We start from the raw sequence: 13,301 nt of genomic DNA, 5'->3' as shown, positions 1-13,301 counted from the left end.
ACTTCAGCATTCTAGTTTTTATACCCCGAAATTGGTCTTAACCTTATTCAAAGTCATGCCAATTACTGACACGGCTTTATGTGTGTTTTGACATCTATGCATATTCAGTGGCCCACCTTCTAATTACTGTTGATGGTGTAGGACTTAGTTCCACAATTACCTAATGTTTGTCAACATATCCTGAGTGTTGTTTAATCAATGTCATCCGTAATCAACTTGCCATGAGAGATAATCCGCCAAGACAAGTATGTTTCTCCAAATATTTCAAGTTCATCTTGACTATTCAGCATTTCATATTCATGGAGGTCATGAAAGTTATATTTTATTTCCAAAGTAAAAAATATTGAGTTGACTGCAATCTCTGTATCGCATCGTTACTTATCATCATAATATTCCTTCCTGTCACATCAATTGATTTTTGTTCATCATGAAACTCATCTTTGATGTGTTATTAATAACATTTACTTCATTCTCTTCGTGATTGCAACTTGACTGTAATTTTATCGAATTTATGTTGCCTGACATAGTACTAGATCAATTAACAGTATTTAAATTAATTTTTGTACGATTCAGTCAATAATCTCCCATAAAATAAATTTATTGATTTCTACTATCTTTCAATTATTATGTATTTAGTACAACAAAGGACGAATTACTCTCATCTTACATGGTATATAATAAATTTGACTTTGATTATCCATTTTACACTCACAATTGAATAAATTGAAGTGAATTCCAATGTACAATTCCAAGATAACAGTAGACACCAGTGAAAACATACAAAACTATAATATCATCAATCATGAGATACTAGTTTAGAATCTTTGCAAAGTAGAGGAGAGTGTTGTAAGATTATGAGAACTAATTCCTTGAAAATAAAACACTTCACAGAACACATTTTTATACAATTGAATAATGGAATAAGCAATCTGATTGCATTTTAAAATTTTACCTACAGGGTACTTGGAACATAGCAATAGTAATGAAAATATTTGCAAATCGATGCAAATTCTCATTCAAAGTAAGTTTCTTTCGAAAACATCTGAACAATTCATTCTTGTTTAATTTCTGGACTTATCTTTCTAACTTCTCTGTCTTATTCGGTATTGTTCTAGCAATTTTATATTTCTCTTGCCCACAAAACTTTACATCCGTCCAGTTGATCCATTCATTGTATTAGTATCATCATATCTTCATTTTCTACTATTCAAGTCTTACTCATTTTCATTAAAGTCGTATTTTCATTTCTGTTTCAATTTTTCTCTGGTTCCCTAGTTTTTCTCTTATCTGATAATCTACTTGTAGCTCATTCAATTATCATCATAATTATCACTATTATCTTTTCTTTTACCTTACGCATTTTCATTATTCTTCATTTTATGATTGCGTTTCGATTTGTATGATTCAGATAAGCAGCCGTCGACTGGGATGGAAGCGTCTCGCAGCTTCCACGTGCTGCTGCAGATGTCGAGCAACCACGAGTGCCTTGGCTACCTACTTCGGGGTCTTCTGCAGCATATTCACAGCATACTGCGTCTGTTGCAGCAGCGCAATGACATCACGCTGCACAGAAGTATGGCGGCCCTCCTACACAACATTCTAAAAGTAAGTTTTCATTTTAGTGGTAGTACATTGTAAGTAGTGAACAAGTAGAGGTTTAGTTTCATTTATAATTTTTTAGTACTTTGTTCAATTTTAAATTTTAATTAATTGTTTTGTAACCTTTGTAACCTTAAGCTGGTTTTTTCAACTTGTTTTTTTCAATTTTGCACAACAAAAAAGATTTCTGTAAAATTGAAACTCCTTTGATTAATTGATAAGTCTTCCATTGTTCGTTGTGTTTGAAACTTCTTCAACGTTTATGGTTTTACTCAATACTTCCTTCAAGTTTTTTCCTACTTCTTATACTCTTCTCTCTCTCCTTTGTCTCCTACTCTCCTTCTCATTTTTCTGTTGTTCTTCTTCCCTTCTCAATTTTTCCATACTTTCTTCTTCTTCTCCATTTCTTTCACTACTTATTTTCCTTAACATCTTTTCCTCTTCCTACTCTCAATACTTTCTCTCATCTCCCGTTTTTCCTATCCTTTCTCGTTTCCCCTCTTAAGTTCTCGAGTACAAACTCCAACTAATTGTAGCATTCAGCTTCAGTTGTAATTGGATTGATAACAGAATGGATGAATGAATAATGGAATAATTGGATTGATTTTTTCTGTGTTTCAGACAGCACTGGAGGCGTACGGGAGCACTAGTGCGGTGAGCTTGGAGGATGCTCGCCGTGAGCTGGTGGCCGTGTGTTGCACGCTGCTCAAGGTCTGCCTGAGCCTCATTCACGGCGTGCACGACCACCAATTCACGGCACTCGTCACCATCAACAAGGTCATCGATGTGTGTGTCGTGCACAAGCTCGGCCATGCCAAGTACAAGTCCATCGATGCGCTCCGTCATCCCTGCAACGACAAGTGAGTTGTCACTATTCAAATAATGAGTCAAGTAATATAGACAGAGCGAAAGACCCAAGATTCATCATTTTAGAAGGTTGTCATAACAGAAATCAAATCAAATAATTCATTCTCTTTAGAAATATAGACAAAATATCTGTATTCAAAATGATATGCTAAAAAATAGGAAACTTTTATAATTTTCTTTATTATATTTATTGTGTCAGGATAAATTGATTTTTATTAAGGAATTTTCAATTCCCAGACATTTGATATCTTGAAAAATTTATTAGATATTAATAATTCATTCATAACTTAATTTGTAGAGCTATAACTTTGTATATGGATTAGGATACCACTGATATATCATTAGATATGATAATATATGGCTCAAGTATATTAAAAATACAGGTAACATAATATAATCCCAACACTCAATACTATGCCATGAAATAATACAGAATCTGGGTATGAATGCTTACTAGTTCAAAGTAGTTGTTAGAGAAATGTTATGTGGGGAACATACTTTCACTGATGATCACTTGATACCAATTCAAATGTTTTGCTGTTATCATGAATGGAACAGTAGTCACAGGTCCACATTTGTTGATCCTTAATATATTAACAATGCTTGAATGTTCTCCATTATTTCACATGTCAATTCTGTTGGAATGATTGCGATCTCCATCTCCATTAACTCAAGGGTTGATGTCTCCTCGAGTTATTGTATATTTGTAGGACAATGTTGGTGATATTCATGGAATAATAATGTCATTCTCATTATATTTCAATGATTTTTAATAAAATTGGTTCGATTGTTTAAACAGGAGTCAGCCGACCAACGAGCTGGGTGAACCTCAGTCGCTGCATGCACAAGCGTCTGTGGACGGGACGGCGGCATCTGGAGGACAGGAAGGCTCAGGAACAGGCAGTGGTGGTGGGACGGGGGCGGCAGCGAGTGGCAGCAGCCGCCCCCGCAACCAGAAGCTGAGCGCCAAACGGCTGGGCTCTGTGTGGCGGCATGCCGCCGGCGAGCAAATCGAGCAAGTGCGCAAGACTATCACGCCAGAGAGCTCTGTTGAGGAGAGCATCATGGGTGAGTCTTTTCAAACATCTCAAAAAACGTCATTTGATTAAATAATGTAGTTTGATATTTTCAAATATCTTCTTCCATTACCTTGGTGTTTTCCCTGAAGTAACACGGAATGGATTCCTCTACATTATATAGACTTTTCCCTCTGATATTTTTCTCTAATATTCAGTCTTTTCAAACATCTCAAAAAGACATTTGATAAAGTTTAGTTCAATATTCTCAAACATTTTCTTTTATATTCTTGGTGTTATCCCTGACGTAACACGGAATGGAATCCTCTAGATATATCGACTTTTCTTTTTAAAGTTTGAGGTGAACTTCAAAGTTCAATAATATATGGAGAATGAATTTGTAAATATTGGCAAAGAAGAGCTGTGATTTTTATAGACTTGAATATAAATATAAAGAAAATGTTATGATCAATGTTTGCAAGACTTCAATTGAAAAAACATAATTATGATATTACTAGCAGGTAACCCGTGCTTCGCAAGGGTCTATTTTAAATCTTGACAAACTGAAAACTTGACGTAATGAAATCTAGAAGAATTGAAAATAGGTCTATAAGAATCCTCGGTTGATTGAGAATTTATTAGCAGCATTTAAAGTAAATCAGTCCAGTAGTTCAGACGTGATGATGCATCAAACATAATTTTCCTATACTTTACACCTGTATACATGTATAATCCCGTTCTTTCCTTTATTATAGTACAGAAGATAATAGATGGATGGATGATCATTGTTATTTTACTGAAAGATAGAATAAGTTGAATAGTTTCCCTTCCAGAGGGAGTTTTGACAACCCACAAAACTCATTTTTCATTTGAAGATATATCGAAAAGGTGCATAGCTTGCCAAAATACCCCTTATTCCAATATTAAAATTTTCGACTGACTGTACAGTGAGTCAGTCATTCTATCAGGGCTCGAATAATATTTTGAAATTTTTATAAAATAAAAATGGAAGAGGATAATTTCTTTATGTGAATATCAACACCTTTATTCAAAGACATATTAACTGCATACGTTTTCATATTGCCGATACAACATTGATGGAACTGTAGACGTTTATTTAGCACGTTGTCTCAAAAAATCTGTTCTAGCTGAAAAATTAATAATGCATGCCACGTGTAGGCCTAAACATTGCATCAGGAAAACAAAGTTTCAGAACTATGGGCCAGTAGCAAGTACGTCTGCTAAATATGGACATAAACGCCGATTAACAAATCAGCTTTAGTTTTACGGATACATTTCTGTTCCACAAAGATCAGCTAGTTTTCAATTCTGATTAAGTTTTCCTGTTAACTAACCAAGATTTTTACGGCTTCACAAACCGGCAACACTGTTCCGACAGTGATGTTATTAAATTATTATCCTGAACAAATTGCAAAAAATTGAGGTTATGTTATTGAAGCTGTGACTATTCATTAAGCATGCGCCATAAAAATGTTCTGTCTGTCGCAAGTGCTGTGCTATCTGCAGACAAACCAGATCGAAAACTAACCTCAAAAATCAGAATGTAATTTTCAATGCTAATATCAGCTGAATATTCTTTTCTATTTTACTAACGGATGAGATTCATTCATATATTTAGCTCATACTTTGAATTATGTAGTTTTTTTCCAAAAACTAATTTTGGAAGACAGCTATCAGTAGGTTGGATGACAGCTTGATAGGTTGGATGACAGCTTGATAGGTTGGATGACAGCTTGATAGGTTGGAAGACAGCTATCAGTAGGTTGGATGACAGGTTGATAGGTTGGAAGACAGCTATCAGTTGGTTGGATGACAGGTTGATAGGTTGGAAGACAGCTATCAGTAGGTTGGATGACAGGTTAATAGGTTGGAAGACAGCTATCAGTAGGTTGGATGACAGGTTGATAGGTTGGAAGACAGCTATCAGTAGGTTGGATGACAGGTTGATAGGTTGGAAGACAGCTATCAGTAGGTTGGATGACAGGTTGATAGGTTGGAAGACAGCTATCAATCGGCGTTAGTTGGATTTAATTCCTCGTGAATGGCCTGTTGGAATTTTTTTACGTCGATTAGTTAAACAAGAATCATTTTCCGATTTTTATCTTTGTGCATCCAAATTTTATTCATTTCAGCCAATTGCCATTAAAAAGGTGCCTACTAATCAGAATAAAAATTTTCTTACGCCGGTTAGTTTAATCGGTGTTATCAGCTTGAAATTTTTTTTGTGCAACCAAAATGCATCGGCTAGCACTAATCTCAATAAGTCTAGCAAAGTTTTAAGTCAGTAGGCCAATTAGTTTGAGCTGTAGTGTGATTTTACATGAACATTTTCAAAAAATGCCCTCTCCTGGCCCCCTCTCTGCTCCTAGTCGGAATTTTTCTGCATAGATCTAATTTTTTTTTTGTAGCTGAACAAATAAGTTCCTCATGACTCTGCTGTGCAATGAGCGGTTAAAAAGTACGACATTTTTTGGGGGCCCCAGCTCCCTCAGGGGGGCAAAATCCTTTCTTTGTGGATGTTTTGTGGCTATCATAAACAATAGTGCAAAATTTCAAGTTTGTAGGCTCAGTAGTTTGGGCTGTGGTGTGATTTCAGTCTGTTGAGGCTTAGCCTTTTATAGATATAGAGATATTGACTAATGGAATTTGAACATCAATTCTGAAGAATCTAGAAGGAAAATTGAAATTTTGGCTTCCAGGTTCACGAGATTGATATTTTTAGAATCTATGTGCAAAATTTGGAGATCTAAATCATTCCCGTTTTTCCGGTATGCAATCCACAAGTTGACATGTTTTGATGCGAACAAACGAACAAACGAACACACGAACTAACACAACCCTACTCTCTCTTATTATATAGATGATCTTCTGAGCCCCTCAAGGCCTGTTGGAATATGAAATATGGGAATCTGGGTTTTGAGACTCTTGTCAAACAATATCAAGACAGAAGACAAATTGTCTTAACATGTGTTTTCAAAGTTACGAATATTGCAGCAATATTTTGCATTATCCTGACAGAGATTACATTGATACTGAATTCCTCAGTGAATCATCAACTCTTCCATAATAAAGACGGTCTAGATTTAATTAACTTGTCATTCGAAGCTACTCACCAATCTCAAAGTGAATCACTGAATAATAACCGGTAAAATATTTCCAAGAATGAAGGTAGCTATGATTTGGAAATTCTAGGAATCCAGTTACCACTGTCACCTTATAGAACCTCTTCTGTCATGGAAAATTATTTGATTTATCATTTCAAATAAGCTTCCTCCCTGCCCACGTTTCTCGGAGCTGAAAACCAGGGAGAGTTAATTTTCATTATTATCATACGATAATAATGTCTCTGCTCTGCTATACTTGCATCCACATATTTTCGATATTAAATGAGTGAATTTATTAGAATTCTGGAACCAAATCGATAGTTTTGAAGGTGTCTCTACTCAAGTAATTATTGAAGCGAAAGTGATGTGGATCTCCTCGGGCTTAAACTAACTTTTTATTATTCACTTTCAATATTAATATGATATGGACAATTCCTATTGCATCATGCTGTTCATACTTTTCTCATATTTCTTTTGATTATAAACACTTTACAATTTTTTATTCTCTTGTACCCTCTTGTAAATACAACAGCTCACTTTTGTTTTGAAAATGTATTATTCATCGCGTTGAATGTTTATAGAACATAGATCTCCCATTCTTTAATAATTAATATTTCAGATTATTAAGAGACGAAACAAGATAAAAAAACTATTTTTGTTTAAATTGGTTGTCAACCAGTTTTATTTTAACTTATTATAACTCAAATTAAAACTCAAATGCTTTATTTTCCAGAACTCTAGTCCATTCTAGTATTGAAGTCATCTATTCATCTCATACTACAGAGCATAAATTATTGTGAAGAGACAGTTGAATGATAAAAGTCATTCTGCGCTCTTACTTCATCCTTCAGAGATTACAACAACTACATTTGTATGAAGTGGAAGTACGTGTATTGAACCAAGTGTTTTCTATTTGCTCTTATTCTATCTGAGTTGATACCAAATTATAGATTTATAGTTTTCCTCCCTTACAGATAGTTTTCAAATCGCACGTTTCTCATCTCTCCAATGATCCATTTACTCAATTCTAATACTTACTCATACTTCGGCAATAGTTAGTTAAACGTGGGGATTCCTCCTGAAACTCAGATATTCTTTATTTATAAAAAATCGTACTAGAGTTATTGAGTTCACCGATTTATTAGAGTATCACATTATTTAGTCCACTTTTCAATGAAAAAAAATTTAACAGAGAATGTTGTTTTACTCGATTTTTCTTCATTATTTACGTATAAAGCCGTGTCCACACTGAATAAATGTTCGACATACATGTTCGACAAACATGTTTGTTGAGGAGCTCAGGGACAAACATTTAAAAAAGTTTGGACAATCATTGTTTGTCAAACAAGAAATTACTGTTTCTCCAAACATTTTCAGCGTTGACAGCTGTAAAACATTAAACCTGTTCTCCTCACTTACAAATATTTTGTTTGGTGACGCGTCCACACTGGCCACGGGCAAACATTGTTTGTCAAACATAATAAAATTTGCCGAAACTGTTTTAACAAACATGTTTGTCGAACATTTGTTTAAGTGTTGACACGGCTTAATATTTGCATGTTTACTAGAAAAATTGGCAATAACAGAAAACTTCAAACTTCTACTTCGAATTATTCTCTTCAACTATTAGGCTAACCCTAACCAATACTGGCGGAGAATGAACCATTTACAGCTACCATGTGGCGCGGGATATGAAAGAGGCTCCCTACACAACATCATTACTGCATCAGGCTCATCAGGCTACATCAGGCTCACTACATCATTCTCATATTTTAGTGTCTCTGAACAGGTTTGTTTGGTTTGGTGTTGCAGACGTACTGTCGAGTGCGCATGCTGTGTCCATTCTGAACATCCTACACAATTCGCTGACTCTGTACAAGAGGGTGATCGGCAGCAAGCAGCTTTGTTCTCCAAGCCAGAGGTGAGCAGGTGAGCTATTATTACTAATATACTGTCCACCATTCTGTCACTGCCATTCACCTCTCTCCATCCCATCAAACTTCCATTATCCTTAACTATTACTCCATCATAATATTCAAATCGATTTCGAAGTTTGAATCATTCTTCGTTCAAATCTTCAATTTTTAAATATTTCTCTATTATACTATTTGAATTGCTTTCAATGCACTCATTATCAACCCTCGCTACAATCTCCAATCCACAAGTGTTTTTAGTGTTGGTATAAATCGATTTTAGTTTGAAGTTGTCATCACTACAGTAGATAATATAACTTTTGACAGCATTGAACTGAATAGTACAGCACATTTTCTCAGAAAAGAAACAAATCAATCACATATTCATCAATATATAATACACAAAAATTAGTTAACAATAGATGATATATATGAAAATTTGAGTCCACAAAGAACTTTCTGAAACGATTTGATAACTCATTTAAGTTGTTTGCTTTATCTCGTCTCACTATTATGTCAATAGTCAATGATAAGTAATCCGTAGGTTTACAAATGAATAATGAAGAATCTATGTAGTATAATATGATTGTAATTTACAATTTTGAAATGTACTATATATAACTAATGTACTGTATAGAAATGATCGAATGAATGAATATAGGGTAATATCTTTTCGTTCAGCTATACATTATTCCAATCATCCAAATAAACGAGGGAGCACAAAAATGAGAGTTTAATCTGTGTAGTACGTAAGTCAGGTCTGACAAAGTAATCTTCTGAAGCCTCTCTCGTGTTCCAGATACACAGATTGAGCCCCTCGGTCCCAGATGCATATTATATACTGTCGTAAAGTAAGATTACATGGAATCATTCAGATAGACCTTGTCACGTCCTGCTCCTGGGAGGGCCATGGATATGCACAAAATAAATAATTGAAAACTTTGAGGTTATGAAACTGTATCTTGTAATTATTGACCGAGCGAAGTGAGGTCTAAGATTCAAGTCGACGGTTTGGTATTTCCAAATGTTTAAATATTTAAATGTTTAAATATTTGAATGTTTAAATGTTTGAATGTTTAAATGTTTAAATGTTTGAATGTTTAAATGTTTAAATGTTTAAATGTTTAAATGTTTAAATGTTAAATGTTTGAATGTTTAAATGTTAAATGTTAAATGTTTAAATGTTTAATGTTTAATGTTTAAATGTTTGAATGTTTAAATGTTTAAATGTTTAAATGTTTAAATGTTAAATGTTTAAATGTTTAAAGTTTAAATGTTTAAATGTTTAAATGTTTAAATGTTTAAATGTTTAAGTTTAAATGTTTAAATGTTTAAATGTTTAAATGTTAAATGTTTAATGTTTAAATGTTTAAATGTTAAATGTTTAAATGTTAAATGTTAAATGTTTAAATGTTTAAATGTTTAATGTTTAAATGTTTAAATGTTTAATGTTTAAATGTTTAAATGTTTGAATGTTTAAATGTTTAAATTTTAAATGTTTAAATGTTTAAATGTTTAAATGTTTAAATGTTTAATGTTTAAATGTTTAAATGTTTAAATGTTTAAATGTTTAAATGTTTAAATGTTTAAATGTTTAAATGTTTAAATGTTTAAATGTTTAAATGTTTAAATGTTTAATGTTTAAATGTTTAAATGTTTAAATGTTTAAATGTTTAATGTTTAAATGTTTAAATTTTAAATGTTTAAATGTTTAAATGTTTAAATGTTTAATGTTTAAATGTTTAATGTTTAAATGTTTAAATGTTTAATGTTTAAATGTTTAAATGTTTAAATGTTTAAATGTTTAAATTTTAAATGTTTAAATGTTTGAATGTTTAAATGTTTAAATGTTTAAATGTTAATGTTTAAATGTTTGAATGTTTAAATGTTTAATGTTTGAATGTTTAAATGTTTAATGTTTAAATGTTTAAAGTTAAATGTTTAAATGTTTAAATGTTAAATGTTTAAATGTTTGAATGTTAAATGTTTGAATGTTTGAATGTTTAAATGTTAAAATGCTTAAATGCTGTGGTGCTCTTCCTGGGGGAGTCACTCTCACCTCCAAGGATAGAACAATACACATAGGGTGATGTAATGCTGTATTTAAATGCCTCACGTTGGGCCGGCAAATCATGTGGAGCGGTATTTGATGGCTTCACACATGTAGGGTGAATCTTGTACTAAGTCAATGGGGTAGCGGCTATGAATTTTGTAATTGCGTGTGTGGACGCTGAGTGTACACCAGACTGATTGATCCACTACAAGATTCAATACAATTGTCGGAATCGCGGGAGGCCTAAACGCTCGCTCACCCTTGATTCTTCTAATGACAAATTGTATTGTGATGAAATTTTTATAAGTAGTGTAGCGATCGCTAAACACTGAATACGGATACCTTAAAATTATTACCTGTGAAGAATGAGCATACAAAATCATACAGGTCGAGCAAAAATCCCGAGGTAGATAATTTACGGGACTGCGTCTCTAATAAGTTCTGAAGGATTAAAATACGGTATTTGAACCAAATATCGTTCAGAATATATTTCGAGAACAGAGTCTTGTCGGATTTTAAGCTCTATTGTAGGAATTTATATGATCTATGGCTGCCACTGCTGTACAATTGATGCATTCGTTCCTAAGTCGAGGTAGGTAACAGATAAAAGCTGATGTATGAGCAGGTAAGGACAAAGAATAAATATCTCGATCTGACCCCACTCGCTACATCCACTTAGACCTGTTCCAATATCCAGCTCGATTCAATTATTCCAATGATCGTATTCGATCGGTTCTTGATGATATAGAACGTATCAGACACAATAATTGACAGGCTTAAGAAATAATCGAACTCAGAAAGCGAATTAACAAAACTGAAATATATTACAATAAAATATGTAATCATACAGTGCAGATTCAGAATTTGATTTACAGGTTGATAATAATTTAGCATTAATAGAATAGTTAAAAATTTTCTTGTGCTTGCATGATACCATGCGTGATTCGACAGAATTTTACAATTGATAAAATCTAACAGTTTGAAAAAATAGAGAAAAAATGAATTATAGAAAATATTTTTTTAAAATGTTCGGGGTCGTGGTTCAGGCAGCGGAGGATAGTTAATCAACTACAAATTCTTATAAATTAAATGTGAATAAATTCTAGGCTCTTAAATGTTAAAGCGCTTGTCGGCGTGGCCAATAATTTCACGAAGAAAAATTTATGTTTTTCTGCACTGAAATATTTTCGAAGCGTAGATTGGGGCCCCTTTTAAAACTTATAACTCACGTGAATTCCTTGGCGGTCGTGGTTTTCTTCTTTAGATCAAAAATCGTTTGATCGGCGGCAATCCAGGCTTTGGTTTCAGCACGTGGGGAATTTTAATTTAAATATCTCCTTCACCGAATTAATTAAGGGATAGTTTACTTTAAGCTTTTAAATTTATCGATTGATGAAAACAGAAATTTATAAATAACAATAGATTGGCCTAAAATATCGGCTCACAAATAGAACATTTAAAAATCGAACAAGAAATTTTACAAATAGGTCTTTGGTAACTATGAAAGAGATCTACACGGTAAGGATTTCAAAAGGGAAGTGCTGTTCTTTTCTCTAAGCTTTTAGGCTAGACCTTGCTTCTCGGAATCTCAATGTAATAATTTGCATAAAAATTTGCCATTGGTAGAACGCTGGTGACGTAAACATGACGTCAGTGGCAAGTAGTAGAATACAATCCTTTAATTACAATAATAATTTAATTTATGTGATTCTTAAAACTGCTTATCTTCTAGACATAGTTTCTCTCATACAATGTACACGTGCTAGTGTAACTGATAAGGTAGGGTTGGTGTCTGATAATAGATTAACATGTGTTGCTTTCAAACGATCACTGTCTTGGTGCTATTTCTATGCACTGTGATTGGCTTAGACCTACCAAAGAGATTTAATTACCATGTGGTTCAGTTGAATTAAATTATTAATAAATTAATATTCTTGTACAATTTTTAGTAGGTTTGAGATTATTATAATTAGTTTCTGCCATTTTATCAATAATAGAATTTCATGCTATGACCTATTTAGTTACAATAAGACCTGACGCATAATACAATTTCTTAAATAATAAATAATTTCAACAATAATACATACATTTTATTTTTTATTTTGAAATTCTTGATCCTTTATTGATAGTTTTATAATTTTTAGGAATGATATTTTACCTTGCATGAGAACCGGTATGATATTTGACAATGCTTTGAATCAGTCAGCTGCGTTCGAACTGTTTTAAAAACATCTGATCGATAGTAAACAAAGTGTAACCTCAAAATCAGTGAGCAATTCGTAAATAATTTGTGCTTTATTCGCAAAATAATTATAATTTTATTGAATAATTTTCCTAGAAAAATATTCAGTACAGAACGGTACTCTTATCAAATATACAGTTATTGATAAGTAAGCTTTATCGCTCGGTCGCTAACTATTCCTTTAGCAAATTCTTTCATTTTAAAAGGTAATCACAATTTTTCTCTCTTTTCATGAGATCTATTTGAAAGATTCATCACACAAAAGCCCCAGGATATTTTAAATAGGTAATTGGGAGACGAGTCGAAACAATGACTATTTGAAAAATCCGATATTGTGATGAATACACTATTTCATCTCCTTACTTCTACGAAAACTCAACACTTAGCACTAAAAACAATATATCGTGCACTTTTGGCTACGAAAAATAAATAATTGATTGTTCCTTTCATTGGATACAATCGAAATACAATAATTAATGAGGTCTC

At 32.9% G+C, this 13,301-nt stretch overlaps 1 protein-coding gene across 1 annotated transcript; it reads left to right on the top strand.

Moving 5' to 3' along the window:
- The first annotated feature begins 224 nt into the window (after positions 1 to 224).
- Positions 225 to 8,564, top strand: LOC120356089. The gene is made up of 5 exons (XM_039444906.1): positions 225 to 245; positions 1,409 to 1,605; positions 2,221 to 2,459; positions 3,266 to 3,534; positions 8,420 to 8,564. The coding sequence occupies exons 2-5, from the start codon at positions 1,429 to 1,431 to the stop codon at positions 8,530 to 8,532; spliced, it is 798 nt and encodes a 265-aa protein (XP_039300840.1). The 5' UTR covers positions 225 to 245; positions 1,409 to 1,428; the 3' UTR covers positions 8,533 to 8,564.
- Positions 8,565 to 13,301: the final 4,737 nt, after the last annotated feature.

Source organism: Nilaparvata lugens, unplaced genomic scaffold (genome assembly GCF_014356525.2).
Source record: "Nilaparvata lugens isolate BPH unplaced genomic scaffold, ASM1435652v1 scaffold5751, whole genome shotgun sequence".
Classification (NCBI taxonomy): domain Eukaryota; kingdom Metazoa; phylum Arthropoda; class Insecta; order Hemiptera; family Delphacidae; genus Nilaparvata; species Nilaparvata lugens.
This window is presented reverse-complemented; position numbering and strand designations above follow the sequence as displayed.